The following is a 21,106-nucleotide window of genomic DNA, read 5'->3' as shown; positions in this document are numbered from 1 at the left end:
GAGGTTGGGGCCAGCGCCTTCCAGGAAGGGATCTCTGTGTGAGGAGGGGGCAAGACTGCGTGGTGGCAGCCATGGCAGGGGCTCCATGGGGTCTTGGGCACTGCCTAGTGGCCCCCTGGTGGCCCAAGGGCACTGTGGCATCCCTCAGTCCCTCGGGCAGGACCTCAGGCTGGCTGCTGAGGCCGAGGTGAGGCGCCTCAGACAGGGCATCAGGGAGGCCCGAAACATCATTTCCCAGTGGGGGACACTGAATCAGGGCTCTGCTTTGCCAGGTGGAGGCTGCAAACCTGACCACAGGGAAACCGGGGAAATGCATTCCCAGTGCCAAACCGATCTCAGGCTAAACTCTGAGACATCAAGACGTTCTTCAATTGGGGTGGGGGCTACTTTTGGTATTTTTAATACCAAATACTCAATTTAAGGCAATTATTATATTGTATTTTATGAAACCCCACGAGCAATGTAACACAAATGTCTTAGGGGCTGGCCCAGTGGCGCAGCGGTTAAGTTCCCACGTTCTGCTTCTCAGCGGCTCGAGGTTCGCCGGTTAGGATCCCAGGTGTGGCGGACATGGCACCACTTGGCAAAAGCCATGCTGTGGTAGGCGTCCCACATATAAAGTAGAGGAAGATGGGCATGGATGTGAGCTCAGGGCCAGTCTTCCTCAGCAAAAAGAGGAAGATTGGCAGTAGTTAGCTCAGGGCTAATCTTCCTCCAAAAAAAAAAGTCTTAAAGCACATGTTTCAAGGGTGGGAGAAGAAAGTTTTTTTCCACAAAAGACTACAAAACCGTATTTTTCAAAGCGCAATCATTTAAAAGCCACTCTTTAAGTAATTTTATTTCATTTTTTTTCTTCATAGAAAAAATCAATATGAATCTGCTTTCAAATTAAGGATTTCAGTCCATTTAAGTAATAGTAGAAATAAGTATTTTCAGGAGTGTGGAGGGTATACAACTATGTACCCCGGGGGGGGGGGGGGTTTGGGAAGAAGAGGAAAAAGGAAAAAAAGAAGAAGACTGGCAACAGATGCTAGCGCAGGTGCCAATCTTTTAAAAAAAAAGAGTGTGGGGGCTGGCCCCGTGGCCGAGTGGTTAAGTTCGCGTGCTCCGCTGCAGGCGGCCCAGTGTTTCGTTGGTTCGAATCCTGGGCGCGGACATGGCACTGCTCATCAAACCACGCTGAGGCAGCGTCCCACACGCCACAACTAGAAGGACCCACAACGAAGAATATACAACTATGTACTGGGGGGCTTTGGGGAGAAAAAGGAAATAATAAAATCTTTAAAAAAAAATAAAAAATAAAAAAAAAGAGTGTGGAGGGGAGTGGTCGGGGAAGAACCAACACGGCAGAGGAAGCAGAGGAGAAAGAAGAGGAAGAGGAGCCAGCCAGGTTCGGAGAGGAAGCTGTGAAGACAAAGTAAAGGTTTAAGGAGTCGGGAGCAGCGGAGCAGAGCCAGCAGCAGGGAAGGGAAACCAGGCCAAGCGTTTGGCTTCTACTTAAACTGTGACACTGAAAAGAGTCTAGCCAAGTTCTCCAACGACTTCCTTGTTGCAAAATCCAATGGACATGTCTCCATCCTGAACAGGCCCTGCCTCCTCCTGGAAGCTCTCTCCCAGGACCACGTTCCTGGTGTCCCCACCCTGGCCTCTGCACGTGTCTCTCTTGGCTCTTTCCCGGGGGGGTCTGCTCTGGGCCATCCTCTGCCCCTTCACACATCCTCTCAGGGACCTCATCAAACCCCCGCTGAAGTGACTGTCCACAGAGCCGAGCTCCCAGAACTCTCTTCAGCTCACGTCCCTCTTCTCCAAGCTCCAGACATTTATACTAAAACATCTCACAACCTATGACATCTCGACCTGGGTGTCCCATGACACCTCAAATCCAGCAAAACAAAACTGATTTCATCAACCAGCACCCTGCTCCCAGCCAAACCCGGTGCTCGTGATGCCAATCGCTCCGCTGCTCAAGCCGAACACCCGAGCAAGTCCTCTCTCTGCTTCTAACGCAGTTGGGAGGCGGGGCGCTAACTTCACTCAGCCTTGTCCTCTCTCCCCGGGTTCAATGGACTCTAACTTACTCCTTTCTCACCATGTTTGTACCCTGTGGCCAGGGCAGGACTTATAGTCCAGATCTCATCATCTCATAGCCCTGCAGAGATGTTCGATTGCTCCCCATTATTCCCCGGAATAAGGAGCAAACTCCAGCCAAGCAGTGTGAGCGGATTCGCGGCTCCGGCTCTCACCCCTGCTTCACGGGAAGCCACTTGGTTGAGAGGTTTCATTCTCTCCAGACTCGGTGTGAACTCCCTCAGATTTCAGTCTCTCAGACCAAGGTGCTCTTTGCCTTGAGGACAGGAAGACTGGTGCTGAGAAATCTAACTGACAGAAAACGTTTAGAATGAGTCCTGTCCGTTTCAGGCTGTACCCCTTAAAATTGAGCTTGGACTGGAACACAGGTTCTGCCATTCCTTTTCCATCCCACCTTTCCTAGTTTCAGGCTTAAAAAACAAAACAACAACAAAAGAACAAAACAAACTCTGAGGAGCAGAAAAGCAGAGCCCTGTGGTCCTCAGTAGTCAAAACGGAGTAGTTTCTGTAGCGAACATCTCGGTTTGCGTGTGTGTGAGGCGTGGGTGGGGAGGCACAAATACATACACATTGCATACAAACAGCACCCACTCAAAGGTAAAATAAAACTAAAAGAGTAAAACTAAAGAGTAAACTAAGAGTAAACTAAAACTAAAATAGTCTCCTGGGAGACTATTTGCTGAGCATAATCATTTTCTGTTTTTCTCAATCCTTTTTTTCAGTTATCTACAAAACAGCTGACTGCTCCTCCTACGTAACTCAAGAGTTGACAACACCTGACATTTCCTTAATGTCCACATGTATCTCTCTCAGTGTCCCCCGTCCAATTCTCTCCACACACCCCCATTTGCACCCCCTTGTACCCCTTTTCTGTGCTACATCCAACCCTTTTCCAGGCTAGCAGGGCGAACTGTGGCTCTTAGGGTCACCTCCTCCAGAAAGCCTACCCTCTCGCTGCTACCCGGGCCCACGGGGCTCCATCCTGCTTCATGTGCTCTGACAGCAGCCTTCCGTGCCTGTCCCAGACAGCCCTTGCTGAGTGTCTAGTGTGCGGTCCACCGCCCCTGCCTGTACTTATCTGACTCCCACACCAAGCCATATGCTCCCTGAGGCAGGGATGTGTCTTGCTCATCCCATCCCTAGCACATGCCTGGCTGTGCTCAGTCCATGTTTGGGTGAAAAAGAGAGAGACATACCAAGAGGATGAGAGGAACACAGAGAAAGCAAGCTAAGCGCTTAAGACGAAGATCAGCTGGAAATTACCCTCTGCAGTTCCCTACAAAGTACTTTCGTCACCACTTTGAAATTGTGAGCAGCTAGTACTGAACTCAGCCCTCTCCTAAACTCCTTCAGTTTAGCTCTGGCCTGGCAGGCTTCCGTGACAAGTAGCTGAAGAGGAAATTATTTTGTGACTTACAGTAGCACTGATCAGAAATTGCCACTCCTAGACGAAATAATACCCAGATAAGAGGCAGTTCTGGCACGCAGACCAAAAGTCCCACTATCTCCCCTTTACATTAGCATAAAGCTGCTTATTGGTGCTAGAAAGTTCTCCAATCAAAATGAAAACAAGCATAACTTCTTCTGCCTTATTTGCTATTTTAAACAACCAGCCATGGTTCCTCTGCTTAAATATGCTAAACATCCCTAGCACCACCTACAAAAACGAGTTCCTGTTTTATACTATTTTTAAATGACAGTTTCCTATTCTTTCAAATTTTCAGAAGGAAACTGCATATAATCCAGTTTTGCAATTCTGACAGTAACTCTAGTTTCATTTGTCCATTTTGTAAGTTTTCAAGGCCAAAGTTTAAGCCTCAGACATAAAAAACATTATACCAAAAAGATAAATAGAGCATTTATATGTATTTATATGTAGTATCCTGACACAAGGGTACTATATTCATGTGAGGCATTCATATTCCTTTATTTAGAACCATGTCAAAATCCTATACCAATGTCATCTGAATACACTCAAAATCATTAATTATAACTTTTGAGTAATGATTCACATTTTGGGTAATGATTCTAAGTAGGAGGAGATTTTTTTAGTCATGGAATATTAGAGCTGAGGCTGTGGGAAACCTAACTTGTACCTCTCATTTCACAGATGAGGACACTGGGACCTTGAAGTGACTGTCCCCAGGCAGGAGCACATTTTCCACCTCTCACTTAATGCTTTCTCCACCATTAACATCACCTACTGTTCCATTCACAAAATAAAGTGATATTTTTCATATTCTGTAGAAATTGATGACTACCATGTCTACAAGATATTTTACATTGGGAGAGCTATGGCTTCCAACCAATGGTCCTTCATGATGCAAACTGGGGGACCACCACCTCCTGATGGCCGTGTGGCCCATTCTGTCAGAGTAGCATTGGCTCAGATTATTTTATGGAATTAATTAATTGTCTCTTCAGTGCTGGCCTCTTCCCCCTTGAGGAGGCTCTGGTGCTTGCAAGAAGAATTGAGAGTGTGGGGCCTCAAGATGGAGTCACATATGAGAATTCTCGTGTAAAGTGGTGAGATTAAATATGGAGTGGGGAGGGGATCTGGCATCCTGGATGAAACGCAAACCAAGTCTGTCACCTGAGGTTTCCACTTGCCACCGAATCTGATTCAATATCTCAATGAAATTCTTCCTCCAGTTTAAGTCAATTAACTATTAATCAGGGGTTAATATTAATAAAGGTTTTGAAAATAAAGTAGTTGTTTCACTATGATATTGGGGGTGGGGGTTGGAGGATAGCCTTTAGCTGGAAAATGAGAACTTATCTTTTAGCTTCCTTACAAAGAGGCAGAATCAGGATGCCCATGTCTGATGGTGTTGAGAAATATTCTAGAAATTTCCCCAGAACATCTCCCTCCAGACACGTCAGACCTAATTTACCACATCAACAGACTGGTGGATCCCAACCTAGAGTTATTGCAAGGAATTCCCAATCTATATATTTTCTCAGTCCGTAGAGACTATAATGAGGGAATACTCAAAAAGCTCTGACGTCAAGAGGCCGTCCTACGCAGAAAGTTTAAGAATTACATAGACAGACTGAGGCTTTCTACCTTCCTCAGTTTACCAATTTCCAACTTAAAATGTGGCTTAAAATTTAATAGTAGGGGGCAAAATATATTTGAGCGTAATCACTGTATGACAGAAAGATCTATGTCTTAGCAATAGAGTTTTTGGGGGAAAAAACAAGCTAAAGATATGAATTCTGATAAGCAAAATCCCAAAAGGGGTAAAAAAAATGCATATCAGCATAGTGTCAGGTGCAAAATGATCACAGGGGCAACTCTGATCACGCAATGACAGCAGGGTGCAGAGGAAAGAGTCAGTTACCTAGAGTCAGAAGACCCAGGGTCAAGTCCAGCACTCCCCTACTAGCTCTGTAACCCGGACAAGTCCAAGGTCACCTTCTGATATGTACGGTACATTAAGTAACAATCTAAATGCTTTCAAGGTTGTTGGGCTCAAACTAGATAACAGAAGTGTAAAAGCTTTATCAACCAGAAGGAGTTAAAGAAATGCCACTTGTTTTCATGATCATAATGACAACTTTGATTTTTTCATTTTTATTGCAGTTTTACTCACACATAATTGTCCATTTCACTTCTGGTAATTTTTTCACTTCAAGGATCTTGCCATCAAAGAACAAGAAACCCTTTGACTCACTTGGGCTGAATCATAAGACGATTTACCTGACCTTCACATTGCAACTGTGAGTTTCCCCCTTCTTTTTCCTCTCAGTATTACAAGTCTACGATTCCATTTCTGCTTGGGTTGAAGGAAATTCCCAGAGTTTTCAACCCCTCCTTCTCTTTCCAAGTTCATTTTTCTTCTCTTACATGAGGCAAAGGCTGGAAGGGAATGAGGCAAAGTCTCTGCTCTGAAAATATCAAAATTCCTTTGAAAGAGGGTAATTTTCCTATGTCAGCACAAAAAATACAAAACTGCCTTATTTAATACAAGAAGAAAAGCTCTGGGTAAAGCTGCTTTAGTTGGAATTTCTTATTCTCTATTAAATGGAGAGGAAGACAAGAGGGCTGAGGGGGCGATGGAGAGTGTGGATGATGTTGGGCTCAGAAGAGCCTTTCAGAACTCATCCTGAGACAGGAAGTGATGAAACCAGCTCTCACATGAACTGAGAGGCCATTATGTGCACTCACCCCACTTCCCGTCTCACATGGCATATGCGGAGAATGGTGAGGGGACAGTAGAGCATGGAGAAGTAGGTCATGGGGACAGGGAAGAAGAGGCCAGATGAGAGACTGTGGGAAAAGTCCCACTGCTGCCCCTCACCCCTGATCCCTTACTCTTCTGCAGCTGGGAGTAAGTAAACGGGTTTATTTCCACTCTCAATCTCTCACTGTGAAAAAGTGCTGAAGTTAACTATATCCTCCTGTGAGCACTCAATTTCCCAACCCTTTAAGGCTATTGACAATGCTAATGGAAGGAAGAAAGCATAAACACATTTTACAGCCTACCGATTGTTTAGTTAGACTTCAAATGCCAAATGGACTTCTATAACTCTTCTGCTGCTTTCCCCTATTTCCACCCTAAACAGTCAAGTAGAGGAATGGTAGAGGAAAGGCTGGATTATTAAGGATCTGGGCACCAGGTATCTTCTTATCACCTTGGACCAGCTTTACTAATAGTTAGTATGCTCATGTTATTCACTATAGAAAAATTGACAAAGTTAACCAGTGGCACGGGATTCAGAGAAAAAGGCAAAAAACATCAGAGATTACTTTCTTTTCATAGAGAGATAATCTCAGAAAGGTACATGAAGAGGAAGGAGGGATGTTGGGTGGCACGAGTCATAAAGGGAATTGATGGCATAACAGGTGTGACAGGGCATCAGTGTGTTTAACAGAGAGCGGACGGGTAAGGTATGTGATCTCAGACAGAGACGGAGGTGTACAAGCCCCACTCCTTGTTGCCAAGGTTCAGATGCCCTCCTTATGTTATCAATATTCTAATAAGAAAAGCCACAAGCAAATGAAACAGATGATAATGAAGGATGTGGCAATAGGGGATCCCAGGAGCTCCACCTTGAGGGAGGGACTGGAGAAGAGTCTGGGTGAGGTTTGCACCATGAACAAAGATGAACTCAAAAGGAGATGGTATTTGGTTGTAAAGAAAGTGGACTTTGTGCTGAACCCACATGCTTGGGGACTTCCTGGTTGCTGCTGACCTGCTAACTCTCCCACTGACACCGAACACTCCATGCACTTAAACTAGATGTTCCACAGTTCTACCCAAGGTCACTGCTAGGAAAGGAACCCTGGGACAGGCAAACAAGGGCTCATCCAGCAGGAGCTGGATTTGGCACACTGGTTTCGTGGTGGCCTTAATTGCCCCGGCCCCTCCTGTCACCGAGGGAGCTCAGCCCCATCACAGCTGACAGGAGAGTCAACTGGAGCTACCTGGAACCTACAATTTGAAAGTCATAGTCAATGCCAGGCTCTGGGATAATCTTCCTTGCAAGCTACAAAGGTGTAGAAAGCAATTTTTTTCCCCAATTTATTTCTAAGTTAGAAAAAGTTACCCTCTGTAGTAATAGTAGAAATTTACTACTAGTAAATTTACTACTAGTTCAAGAATACATACAGAGACCTTGAGTTGGACTTTAAAAACTTTGACTATTTCAAGATAAGGTTTTATAAGATAAGATATGCAAAATCAAACACAAAATACCCATGTGACAAAATAAAGTCCTTCTCCAGGTATAGTACACACCCTGATATGCATAATTTCTACCCTACAGAACTGTAGGCACAGATCCGACCCTTGGGCAGACAGGAACAGCTACGAGGGTTCAGGCCTCCAGCCCAAATGTCCCACTTCCCCATGTCCTTGTCAGCCCCTTTCCCTTTCTGAGAAGCAGATATGACAAACCTTCATTACACTCAATTCTTGTCCAATAGGGGCTCCCCAAATCACTGCCCTGAGTAGAGGGCCTCATTTATCTGTGTCAAGTGTGACACAAGTTTACGGGACTTCTACTTTCTCCGCTTCCTGACTCCCTTTCTACACGGGATCTACAGCTGCATCCACTCAAGTCATCTTCCCTCTTACCACAGAGCAGTGGTTTTCAAACTATGAGCCTGGAACCCTTGGGGTCCCATAGAGCTTCTTGGGGGCCAGCTTGCAGAGTTTGAGAGGGTTACAAAGTCAGGACTCTTGGATCCTTTCCCTTCCCCCAGTTGCACCACAGCAATTTTGCTTCTTTCCATATTAGATATGGTGGGTCCAGATCATATCTGAATTTCATACTCAGATAAGGAACATACTGAGCTTGCCAGGTTCTGGTAGATGAGACGAGGGCTGAGTCGAATGACTTCATCACACACCTTTACTGGAATGATGGGGACTGTCATCCCCAAGGTTTCCTCAGCCTTCACCACCAGGCTCTGAAGTGCTTGTGTCTATGCCAGTTCATTTGATTGACCTTCAACATCTCCTTAAAGGAGGAATTACCATTGCCATTTGATACGTGAATAAACTAATCTAAAGAGGCAAAGGACTTCCTGAAAGGGGTATGGCTACTGAGTAGCAGAGCTACGACACACTCTAGTCTTCAGGTGTTCAACCCCAGCTCTGCCCACAATCTCCAATGCAGAGCATCTCTTCTCATCCTATCTTACTGGAAGTACTTTACCTGTGTACTAATTCATTCCTTTGATCTCATCTTCCCAAGAAGGCCTTATCTTTTAAGAGGGTCTGAGGGAAGAAATGAGAGCAAGAAATGAAGATCATAAAGACCACTCTTTCCTAGAACTCCTAGAAATCTCTTGTGTTGCCTGTGCTTTATGGTACGCGGCCTTCCCAACTTGAACTACTCATGGCCAGTATTGAGAAACAAAATGAGCAAACTACTGAACATGACTAATGGACACAAGGAAGCTATGAAAAGTCAGTAGTTGGCATCATTCAAACGTGCATTTCCTTGATACACCAGGCACATTGCTGGGTTTCCGAGTAACTTCCCTCTGCTCTTAAATACACTTCAGGAAACGTGATGCCAAAGTAAACAAATTTGCCACTTGTATGCTAGTACTAGAAATATTATAAATGACTATTTCTCAGAATCCTAAAGACATATCCAACAAGAAGGTTTGAAGAGGGGTAGAGTAGGAAAAGAATATTGTTCCTCTGTTTTCAAGAATACTAAGGACTTAAAGTATCAGTAGATTAGATTAGTAACTGAAATACCACAAACGCACCATTTAGAAGGTGCTGTTCTAACACTGAGCGGAACTGCTTCTCCAAAGTGCAGCATAAAGTTATCAATTCGGCTGCATTGTTACTATCGCTTGTGTGGAAATGAATATAAGTATAAAGAGGGTGACTTGTCTTAGAGAAGACCACATCCAAGTCAAAACTCGACGCGTGCACACACATATTCCATTTGAAACACCCACTCCTGTCTCCAAGGAAGTGTACTTTGGAAGCTCTTTTGCTCATAACCACTACTGGGAAACATCCAACAGAAATGCTTTCCCCCTGGAGCAACAACCTCATCATGAATCTGAAGCAGAGAGGTCTTTGCAAATTCACATGCGCACTAGCTTTTTAATACTTCACCTGAGCAGAAAAGTCGATTAGCTTTGGAAGTAGCACTTTGCCCCCTTCGTCACTCTTCAGGAAATCCAGCAAACTGCCTGTTAACAGAGGAAGAACAAGTCAGTGTAGTTGAAACACTCAAGAAAAAAGATCCAAAGGTAATTTAAACGATCGTTGCTGTTGGAGGAGGGAACCCCACAAAGTGATTGACTTTGCAAGTCTTGCAAGTCCTGAGGTTGGTCAAAGCCAGTCCTCTCTAACCTGTTACCTTTGACTTGTTGTGACATGCACGTGCGCTCCAGGGAAGAAAGGGTGGTGGTGGACGCTGCTTTTCCCGCTACAGGTGTCTGAGAGCAATGCATTTCAGAGCACTTGGTACCTGCCACCACCATACACTTACTGCAGCACCTGATCTTCAGAGCTTCTCTGGGACAGAAACCAGCAAGGCCTCCTGGTGGGCCTGCCCATAACAGGCACTCAGCTGGGCCCGCTTCTATCTGTGTCCAGCAAAAGCACAGAACTGGATACATGCTGCAGGTGCTCAACGAGTACCTGATGAATGAACTGTGCTTTAGAAAAAAGTTTGACCTACCTAAAAGGGAGTGTGCCCACCGACAGACTCTCCTGCTTCCTATGGCTTCATCTCAGAAACAAGACCTGCTCTTCCCCTCGAACTTAAAGTGCCAACCGGAGGGCAGCCTTGGGCCAGTTACTGACCTCGTCCGAGTCCCTGTACCATGGGCATGTCCTGGCAGCTCTCCCAGAGTCCTCGGGAGGACGGATTTAAAACTCAGGCCATAGTGCTTGGCAGGTAGTAAATTCTCAATAAACGTTCTGCTGCCTCAGCCACAACACGGAACAACAGGACTTAGCCCTCAGACCGTGGAAAAGACTAAGTGAGAGCACCCAGGGAAGGCATCAAGAATAGTCTGGAATACAGCAGGTGCTCAACAAAGGTTAGGTATTGTTATCAGGAGATACTCTTATTCACATTGATGATTAAGATTACTCTTAATTAATTCAACCAGTGTTTACCGAACTCCTACAAAGTATCTACCCTGAGTCTCATTTCTGGGCTTTAGCAACTTAAGCCATAAGTTTTTTTTTTTATTTTAACAATGTCCTTTTTTGGAAAAACTAATATTCTGAAATAGTAACATATAATATTCATCTTTCTAACCTATTTGACTAAGACATCACACTATAATCTCCATCATGCATGAGAAGATTGTTAATCTTGGATTATTGCTAATATTTCTTTCCTTCCTTCCTAAGACTTTCAAAAAATCATTTGGCAGTCTATTAGCATCTCTGCTGAACTGGCGGGAGAAGGATGGTGATTCACACCCCTTTAACTGAAGCTGTAACAGTGGGAGAAAAGACAGTTGCTCAAAACCTCCTGTTCAGTGAATCTATGATTACACAGGAATTTAATCTCGACAAGTTTTAAAAATATTAACATTTTGAAGTGATACCCTGAACATTCAGATAATGCTAAAGAGGAAAACGAAATAGTTTTAAAATTCTGAGAACTTACATTTTAAATATATAACAAAAATACTCTTATTTGAAATATATATTTACTTGGCAAGTATTTATTGGGGGCCTACTAGGTATGGGGTACTATTATTTGGGCTAGTACATATATGGAGACAAGTGTAGAGAAAATAGGAAGATCATATATTAATTTTCTAACATAGATTACTTGCAGAGAGGTGGTTTATGAAAATCCTTTGTTTTCTCATAGTTTCTGATTTTTTGGTAGTAAGCAAGCTGTTTTACAATTAAGATTATCTGAGGACTCTCTGAATGTCAGACATTTTACTTCTTGAGGTGTGAGCCTTTGAAGAGCACTGGGTCCTGGGGCGCTCACCCTTGGCCATGTACTCGGTGATGATGTAGATGGGCTCCTCTTTGGTGACCACAGCATACAGCCTCACCAGCTTGTCATGCTGAAGGGTCTTCATGAGGTTTGCCTCTTCCAGGAACGCTTGCACAGACATAGTGCCTGGTTTCAGGGTTTTGACAGCCACTTTGGTACTATTGTTATAGTAACCTAGGAAGAAAGAAGAAGGGAGGGCATGCTTTACAAACCCAAAATCAAAAAACTTCATGCAGAGTTAGATGAAAATTTACTTAAAGATAGAAAAAACTGGTATAAAACTCTACATAGTTCTATTATATAAAACTCTATATAGTGTTAACGTTAAGGAAGGCCAAGGAAAGGATATATGGGAATTCTCTGTACCATCTTTACAAAAAAATCTGAAATTACTCCAACATCAAAAGGTTCTTATAAAACAATAGTTTAAAAAAGAACACTCTATATGCACTCCACCATGGGGACTAAGGTTTTTCTCTAATTAATAAAATTTTTTTTTTTAAGATTGGCTGAGCTAACATCTGTTGCTAATCTTTTTCTCTTTCTTTTTCCTCCCCAAAGCCCCAGTATACTCTTACACACACACACACACACACACAAACAATGGTCTAGAAGAAAATACACCAAACACTGGCTATCTCCAATGATGCAATTGTAGGTGATTTCAGTTTTGTTCACCATACCTTTACTTACCAAATTTTCTACAACGAATATGTATTATTTTTATAATCAGAAAAAAAAGCTCTGTGCTTAAAATACATATATATACTAACTTTTAAGTACAATATACTAGAGCCAAATAAGCATTTCCCAAAGTTTTCAGTGAGAACCTGACTTGGGTGATTCTCCATGAACAAAGGGTCCTGTGCTGAAATGTCTGGGAACCACAGCCTGCCACACCCCTCCCTGACCCAGGAGATGCAGCACAAGCAGTGAGAGCCCTTCAGTGCAGAAACCTGTCTGACTGGGTTAGCCTTAGCATGTCCCACATTTTACTGACCACAGAACACCTTCCATGTACTTTCTCACACCCATGGAACACACTTTGGGAAATACCAACTCCTTAATATACTTCCTCCAAGGCACCACTTTTCTGGAACCTGCTTCAATGATGTGCTTAATTCTGAGCCTGACTGTCTCCTGGGAAAGCCTTTTCTCAGTGGTTTGGCAAAGCAGAAATAGAGCTAATCCCCTTCCCTTCCCTCTGTTTCCGTACTTCTCTTGGAAGTGACAAAAAAAAATGAGGGAGTGGCAGCTGGTTACCACCTCGAGTCTCCCTACCAGTTACCTCTATCTGGTGCATTACCGTTTCATAGAACCCGCCCTAAGAAAAATACAACTCTAAGAAATGGTGACTTAGAGCGTCTAGTCCCCTTTTTTGGGCCACGTAATTATCTGTATATGTACAGCATAGAGAGATGACTGGAAGATGCTCAGTAGAACGTCAACAATGATGATCTCTGGGTGGTAGAGTTTGGCGTGACTTTTACTTTCTTTTGTTCTTTTCTATTTTGATTAAATTTGTGAATGAGTATGTATCTTTCTTTTTTTTCAAAAGGAATTTTTTTTAAAAGAAAATCAATTATGTTTCTATTTCCACAAGTTCAAATGGGCAAGAAAAAGTACAGTTTACAGCTAACAGTCAACCCTAGTTAATAATTTTTCTTCTGATCATTAACACTGATTTCTCTGTTAACACTTTTTCCTGTATATTCCACATAGTGGTAGCATGCAGTGCCCTACAGAAAAAAGAAGAATGTAGTATATAAAATAAAGTAAGTGTTAAAACATATGGATAAGACAGTAAGAGAAAGCTGACAAAATACTGTCCTATTCATTTTCAAAAGCCTCAACCTACACAAAATAACGGAATCATGAATACATTAGATTAATCTTCCATCTAAATGGATAATTACAAACAATATAATCTATCCTATGGCTCTTAAGAGTAAATACAAAGCAAATTCCACAGACAAGATTCCTTTAATATTACATTTGAATCAAGAAGATTCCATCATAAATTTGCTTAAAAGTTTATAAATAGGTCCTCAGTTACGTGAATATATCTGTGGCAAAGCATAGCAAGAAAATACATTCCTTTTGGCACATGTAACCAACAAAGGACTAGTGTCCAGAATATATAAAAAATTCCTACAAATCAATAAGAAAAATAAGCAAAGGCTTGGATGGGTATTTCAAAAAGAAGAAATCCAAATGACTAATAAATACGTGAAAGGAATTCAATTATATTAGTAATAAGAGAAATGCAAATAAATAGATGGGAGAAAGCACCATCTAGCTCGACAAAAACAAAAAGGCTGACAATCTCGAGTGCTGCTGAGCACATGCCCCTTGGTGCATGTGCCCCTTGGTAAGGAAACTAGGGCAGCCCCCTGGGCCCTTTTCTGTGCTCTTTTCTGAGCATCACTGAAATTCAGTTGCAAAGTTTCTGTCTTTAACAATATTCCCAGGGGCCCACGAAGGATGTTGACAGAACAGCCTCCTTTCAAGTGCAGTTATCTTGAGTGACCACACACACACACACACATGGGCTGCTCTGACATGGGGCCCACATCCTTCTAGGTACAACTCTGTTGGCCAGGAAGTGGGACACTGAGAACTCTTGTATACTGCTGATGAGAGTCTAAACTGGGACACACACTTTGGAAACTAAGCTGGCAGTATTTGGTAACGTTGAAGATTCATACTCCTGTGATCCAGCAAATCCACTAGAGAAACCCATGTATCCTTGCGACAGTATGAAAATGTTCATAGCAGCATTGTTCATAGTAGCCAAAACCTGGAAACAATAATTCCATCAATAAATAGTGAAATCAATGGATAAACTGTTGTACACCTTAAACACACACACAACACAATACAATGTAGCAACGAAGATGAATGAACTGTAGCTATACCCAAAAATGTGGACAAATCTCACAAACATAACGTTGAGTAAAAGAGGCAAGACATAATAAAAGAGTATATTGGGGATGATTCATTTACATAAAGTTCAAAAACAGGCAAAACTAAACTATATTGTTTGGGGATGCATATCCTCATATACAAAAGTAGCAGAACTATAAAGAAAAGCCAGGAAATTATCACAAAAGTCAGAATTGCAGCTGCCTTTGGAGGAAGGTGAGGTTATGGCTGGGAGGGGATAAGTGGGGGCTTCTGGGTGCTGGCAAGTTTCCAGTGTGTGATCTGGTGTGGCCACCACAGGTTTTCACTGTGTAATTACTTGTGGTCTTGAATATCTGTGTTGTACACTCTTTTCTGTCTGCTGTTATGGTACACAGCAATAAAAGAGACAGAAACAAAACTATTCTCCCCTTGTCATCACAAAAGCAATGGAACTCACTGGGACTTTTACATAACATAAAATTATGGATAAAGGATGAAGAAAAAAATGCTTTCCAAGGGTAGGGAGAAAAGTTATCAGGAAATATTGTAGCTGCTAAAGATATTAAAAATGCTGATAAAGAGTTTACGATGAACAGTGAATAAAGCAGCTGTGTCAAACACAGCTCGAGGATGGCAGCAGCTTCCGCTAAGTGGTCTACACTGAGGACTGTGACATTTAAACAATAGGGTAGGCTTTTATCTTACACTAACAGAATCACTTTTATTCAGCACTAAAGATCAAATTATACTTTACCAAGATACTCCCCAGTAGTGTGCAGGTTCAATCAATCTAGTCATGGAGGTTTGGGTTGGCATTAAAAATGGAAAATGATTTTTAAAAAATCTTTTGAAGGTACTAAAGAATTTCTCATGGAGTGTCACTTTGCCACGGTTAAAGAAAACTGGTGTGACAATTTGAGAAAGCTCCATTTCCAAGTGTGATTAACTTCCTAAAAAATGCCTAAGTACCACAAAATGGAGGGTGGTCTTAAAAAAAGATTAATGCAGTTGATTTTGGAAGTTGACTGGTGATTAATTTTAATGCAGCTGGCTCAAATGAAAATTATTCAATTCAAAATAAGTTTCCTTTCTTCCTCAAAGTCTCTTCATAGGCCAAGCGGTAACAGGAAACATCATCCTTAGCTTTCCTGCTCAGTCATTTGCTCAGAATCCAACAATCCACAGAGGAAAATGTGTCACCAAACCAGATGTCAAGAGGATCACACGAACAAGAGGAAACAGCTTGAGAGAGAAGCTCCTCTTTCTTTTATCCCCACCCCCTCTGCCCCCAGAACAGGTCACTTCCTAGTATTTGTCCACTGTATTTCAGACCAGAAAATGTGAGTGGTAGTCTATGAACCATTCCTCATGCTTCACAAAAATACTAACTCACTTGATTAACAGTGATGTAATTTTATACCCAAAATATTTGGAAGCAGAATCTCAAAAAGATATTTGTGCACCATGTTCACAGCAGCATTATTCACAGTCACCAAAAAGTGGACACTATCCAAGTGTCCTTGGATGGATGACTAGATAAACAAAATATGGTCTATACACACAGTGCAATGTTATTCAACTTTAAAAAGGAATAAAATTCTGATACATGCTACAATATGGATAAACGTTGAAGACATTATGCTAAATGAAATAAGTCAGTTACAAAAAGACAAATACTGTATGATTCTACTTATTTGAGGTACCCGGAGCATTCACATTCTTAGAGAGAGAAAGTAAAATGGTAGAGACAGGTGCTGGGAGGAGGCAGGAAAGGGGAGATGTTGTTTAAAGAGTATAGAGTCCCAGCTTTGCAAGATGAAAAGAGTTCTTGTGGTATGAATATCCCTAACAGTACTGAGCTGTACACTTAAAAATAGTTATGATGGTAAATTTTATGTTATAAACATAGAACAATTACATATTTTCGTATGCCCCATTCTCACCTCCTTGTAACTGAAAGTTCTCTAGAATCAAAGTGTGAACATTTAGCACGTGGCCCAGTGGAAGCCCAGGAATGGGAAAGGGTAAGAAATGGGCAGGAGGATGTGGTATATCTGGAATTGGAAGCAAAGAGGTTTTCTCAATCCCAGAAAGGAGCAATGTGCTTGAGCTCCAGGTAACAATTTTAGTGCAGGTTTGAGCCACTCACGACAGAACTGTACTGTGAGCAGGCCTAGTCAGGCTTGTCCTGCCCTCCCCCAACTGCTACTTTGCTCTTGACTTCCCGCCAGCTAACATCCCAGTCAGTTTCTTAGGAATGGATGAGTTGGGCGGGCAAATGGCACCTCAAAGCACCACTGTCATGGAGCTGGTAAAGAGAGTACCATTCAACTTGCTAGCAGCCCTCAAGAAAATTTTGAGAAAACACAAGAAGACTATCATAATCTCTTCCCCCTCAACGTGATAACTTTCCAGACCAGTAGATCTTATTTCTTATCTCTCGGATGCAAACAGCACGCCGTTCGACGACTTTGTCCTGGCTTCACAGTGGAACACGAAGAGATTGGAACAAAACTCCAAACCATCAGTTCATATGTTTTAGAGCAAACGAGTACACCCCAGTTAAGCTTCCTCTACTTTTCTCTTCATAGCTGATATGCAATTCCTTTGCCAGCAAATATCCATAGGATAGTCTAACTACATTATTTATAGTTTGAATTCATGATTAAAATTGGGAAAAATACATTGAAATAAAGCTTCCAGCGACTATAGTCAAATACAGTAAAATGAAAATAATAATAAAAATAGAGTACACCGCCAAACTCTAGAGGAAACACTTCAGTACATCTCATTCTTCCTTTCAGCAATGGATGAGATGGTTGTTTGCCCATCTTACTGATGAGGAAACTGAGGCAAGGAAGTCTAAGTTAACTTACAGATAGCTTAGCAAGTGAGTCCAGGTCTCTGGGATGCCAGAGCAGCCACCTTCCCCACTGCCTTCAATGACTTTGGACAAGTTGCTTACCTGACTCTCAGTGTCCTCATTTATTGAATGACGACAATAATTCCTATCTTACAATGTTATTGTGATAAGTAGGTGAGATAATCAATGAAAATGTACCTAAAAGGGGCCAGTAGACACTGTACAACTGGGACAGTCTTTTCTCCCCTCCTCCTGTTCTTCTTCCTCCCCTTCCACATCTTATCATCTCCTCCCCACTCAAAGTCACGGCAAATATGGAGAGGAAAGCGCACTCAGATGGACTCAGAGACATAGAGGACAATTAAATGTAATCCTGAACATGTCTTCCTGCCAGTACTCTCAATGAAGAGACAAGGCTGGAGAGGGAAGGCCAGAGAGAGAAGGCAGAGTCCCTGGTTACCGAGGTGAGCCAGGAGGTTCGAGTAGACACGTTTAGGGGAGCGTGGGAGGAGGACAGGGACGACGGCAGCTTTTTAGAGAAGTTATGGCTTCTAAGAGGGAAGAGAATTCAAAATGAGCAGATGATGCCCAAACCATTTGGGGAAAGTTCTTTCAGAGCACAGGATATTTACATAATTTTAAAGAATCTCCTCACAGATTATTAATTAATCACAAAAGGGAATTAAAAAGTAACATTTACAATGGAGAAATCTGGTGGACCTCCAAATCAAACAGAACACCAGCAATAATGGGACCACCTAATATTCTGTGCCTCCTGATGGATGGCACTGAGGACACAGCATCACTTAATACTTAGATATTACTCAGGCACAAAGACATAACCTGAGCCAAATCACGGGAAACACCAGAAAAATCCACACAAGGGACATTCTACAAAACAACTGACTTGCCTTCTACAAAATGTCAGTGTCATAAAAGATGAAGATGGGCCAAGGGACCATTCTAGGTAAAAGGAGTCTAAAGGCATGTCAACTAAAGGCAAAGACATGATCCTAGATAGCCACAAGGACATTATTGAGACAATTAGGGAAATTTGAATATAGACTCTAAATTAGATAATAGTATATATCAATCTTAAATTTCGTGAAAATGATCACTGCATTGTGTAAGATAACAGCCCTACTCTTAGGAGACACATGCTTAAGAATTTAGGGGTGGGGGCTGCCCCATGGCCAAGTGGTTAAGTTCACACGCTCCGCTTGGGCAGCCCGGGGTTCAGATCCTGGGCGTGGACATGGCACTGCTCATTAGGCCATGTTGAGGTGGCGTCCCACATGCCACAACTAGAGGGACCCACAACTAAAATACACAACTATGTACTGGGGGGATTTGGAGAGAAAAAAGCAGGGGGGAATAAAAGAAGATTGGCAACAGTTGTTAGCTCAGGTGCCAATCTTTAAAAAAAAAAAAGAATTTAGGGGTGAAGAGTCCTCATGTCTGCACCTTATGTTCAAGTGGTTCAACAACAACAAAAAAGGTATGAGTATGCATGGGTATATGCACAAAAAAGATAAAGCAAATACAGCAAAATATTAACTGGTAAATCTAGGTGAAGGGTATACAATGTTTATTATACTATTCCTGTCCCTATGCTATAGAGTTGAAAAAAAAAATTAAGAAATAAATATAAATGCCTGGGGGAAAAAAAAAGGTGGTATGTTTTTTATGCTGAGTGAAATAAGTCAGAGGGAGAAAGTCAGATGCCATATGATCTCAATCATAAGTAGAAGATAAAAACAACGACAAAAAAAAAAAACCTACATACCATTGGAAATCAGATTGGTGGTTACCACAGGGGTGGGGGGAGGGGAGAGGGCAAAAGGTGTGATTAGGCTCACATGTGAGGGGATGGACTACAGTTAGTTTTCGGGTGGTAAACATGATGTAATGTACACAGAATTTGAAATATGATGTACATCCGAAAATAATTAAAATAAAATAAAATGAGCAGACAACAGCTTGATGGCTCCTCAAAGAGTTAAACATAGAATTACCATATGACCCAGCAATTCCATTCATAAAAGAATGTATATACCCAAGAGAAATGAAAACATTTGTCCACCCAATAATTTGTACATGAGTGTTGATAGCAGCCTTATTCATAATATCCAAAAGGTGAAAATAACCCAAATGTCCATCAATGTTCATCAGGTAAATGAATAAACAAATTGTGGTATATCCACATGTAATGGAATATTATTCAGCCATAAAAAAGAATGAAATTCTGACACCTGGTACAACATGGGTGAACCTTGGGGACATGCTAAGTGAAATAAGCCAGGCCAAAAGGGACAAATAGTATATGATTCCTTAAATATGAGGAATCCATATATACTTATATGAGGTACCTGAAGTAGTCAAATTCACAGAGACAGAAAGTCGAATGGTGGTTGCCATGGGCTTGGGGGAGGGTGAACGAAAAATGACTGCTGAATGGGTACAGTGTTTCCTTTTGGGGCGATGAAAATATTTTGGAACTAGATAGAGGTGGTGATTGCACAAGAATGTGAATGTAGTAAATGTCATTGAATTGTTCACTCTAAAATGATTGACTTCATATTATGTGAATTTTACCTCAATAAAAAAGAAAAGAGCAGATAGAGAAAGGAGGAGGATAATATTACGACTCAGGCAACAGAGTGTGAAGGAGAAGAGACCACATCTAGAGGGAGCGCTCACACTCATGAATCCGCTGACTGGAATGGAGAGTGCCTGATACGCACTGCCAACTGGTTCTGAAATACCCCAACCAAAATGAAGAACGTGAGATTGCATAATGATAATTTATCTGAAATTCTGTAAATATGTTCACAAAGACGTACAGTGCAGTAAGAATTAATTACATGCTGAGTCAGTATCCACCATATTTAAAAGACACTTGGGTTAACGCAGTGACAACAGGAGAAAGTGGACAAAGCTGTGATGTGAGGAGCCAAGATTTTAGAGGACAAACCTCTCCCTCACAGACCCCTGGATGGGGAAGTGAAAGGACACATGGCTGCGGCAGGCTGGAAGGGTCTTAGTTTCTGCTCGCCTGGGGCTGGACAGTGTTTAAAATCTGTCTACCCCAGGGGCCGGCCCTGTGGCCGAGTGGTTAAGTTCGCACGCTCTGCTTCTGCGGCCCAGGGTTTCAGATCCTGGACCCGGACATGGCACCACTCATCAGGCCATGCTGAGGCGGTGTCCCACATGCCACAGCTAGAAGGACCCACAACTAAAAATATATACAACTATGTACTGGGGGACTTTGGGGAGAAAAAGGAAAAATAAAATCTTAAAAGAAAAAATCTGTCTATTCTTTCTTCTCTTGAGAAATCACGTTTGCTTTCACTCACACAAAGCTGGCACCCAGACAGTGATCCAGCATGATGTGTATGACCTAACATATTATCCTTTCCAGAAGTTTCCAGAAAAATGTATTTTCAATTAGAACCATGAAGAGAACATGAAGCTTTAAAAAAAAAAAGCTTTTTTTATTCTTATCACAAAAAACAAAGAAACTCCCATTCACTATAAAAACTTTAGAAAAGATACATGGGCAAAAAGAATGGCCTGGAGAAAGCCACTGCTATAATTCTGGTCACCTCTTACCAGCCTGAGCAGGCAGCACTTAATGATGAGGAAGGACTCATTAATGATGGCATTCTGAGCCTCTTCAGAAAACTTCCTGGTGAGAAATTGCAATAACTGTGAGGCCCCTATGAAGCCCGCTAGTAAGGACGGTCCTAAACCCAAGTGCAGCTTTCCGTGAGGCGGAAGCAAAGTTCCTGTACT

General features: G+C 42.2%; 1 protein-coding gene across 2 annotated transcripts in view; it reads right to left on the bottom strand.

Annotated features, from left to right (window-relative positions):
* LYN (LYN proto-oncogene, Src family tyrosine kinase) overlaps positions 1–21,106 on the bottom strand; it is a 61,948-nt gene that overhangs the window by 32,093 nt on the left and 8,749 nt on the right. For both annotated transcript variants that reach the window (XM_046642313.1, XM_046642314.1), the window contains exons 8-9: positions 11,533–11,715; positions 9,681–9,757 (exon numbers count right to left, since the gene is read on the bottom strand). In XM_046642313.1, the coding sequence (XP_046498269.1) occupies positions 9,681–9,757; positions 11,533–11,715 (260 nt within the window). The remainder of the gene's footprint in view (positions 1–9,680; positions 9,758–11,532; positions 11,716–21,106) is intronic.

The sequence above is a fragment of the Equus quagga genome, chromosome 16 (assembly GCF_021613505.1).
Source record: "Equus quagga isolate Etosha38 chromosome 16, UCLA_HA_Equagga_1.0, whole genome shotgun sequence".
In the NCBI taxonomy this organism is placed as follows: domain Eukaryota; kingdom Metazoa; phylum Chordata; class Mammalia; order Perissodactyla; family Equidae; genus Equus; species Equus quagga.
Note: the sequence above shows the minus strand (reverse complement) of the source record. Positions and strands in the feature narration are given on the sequence as shown.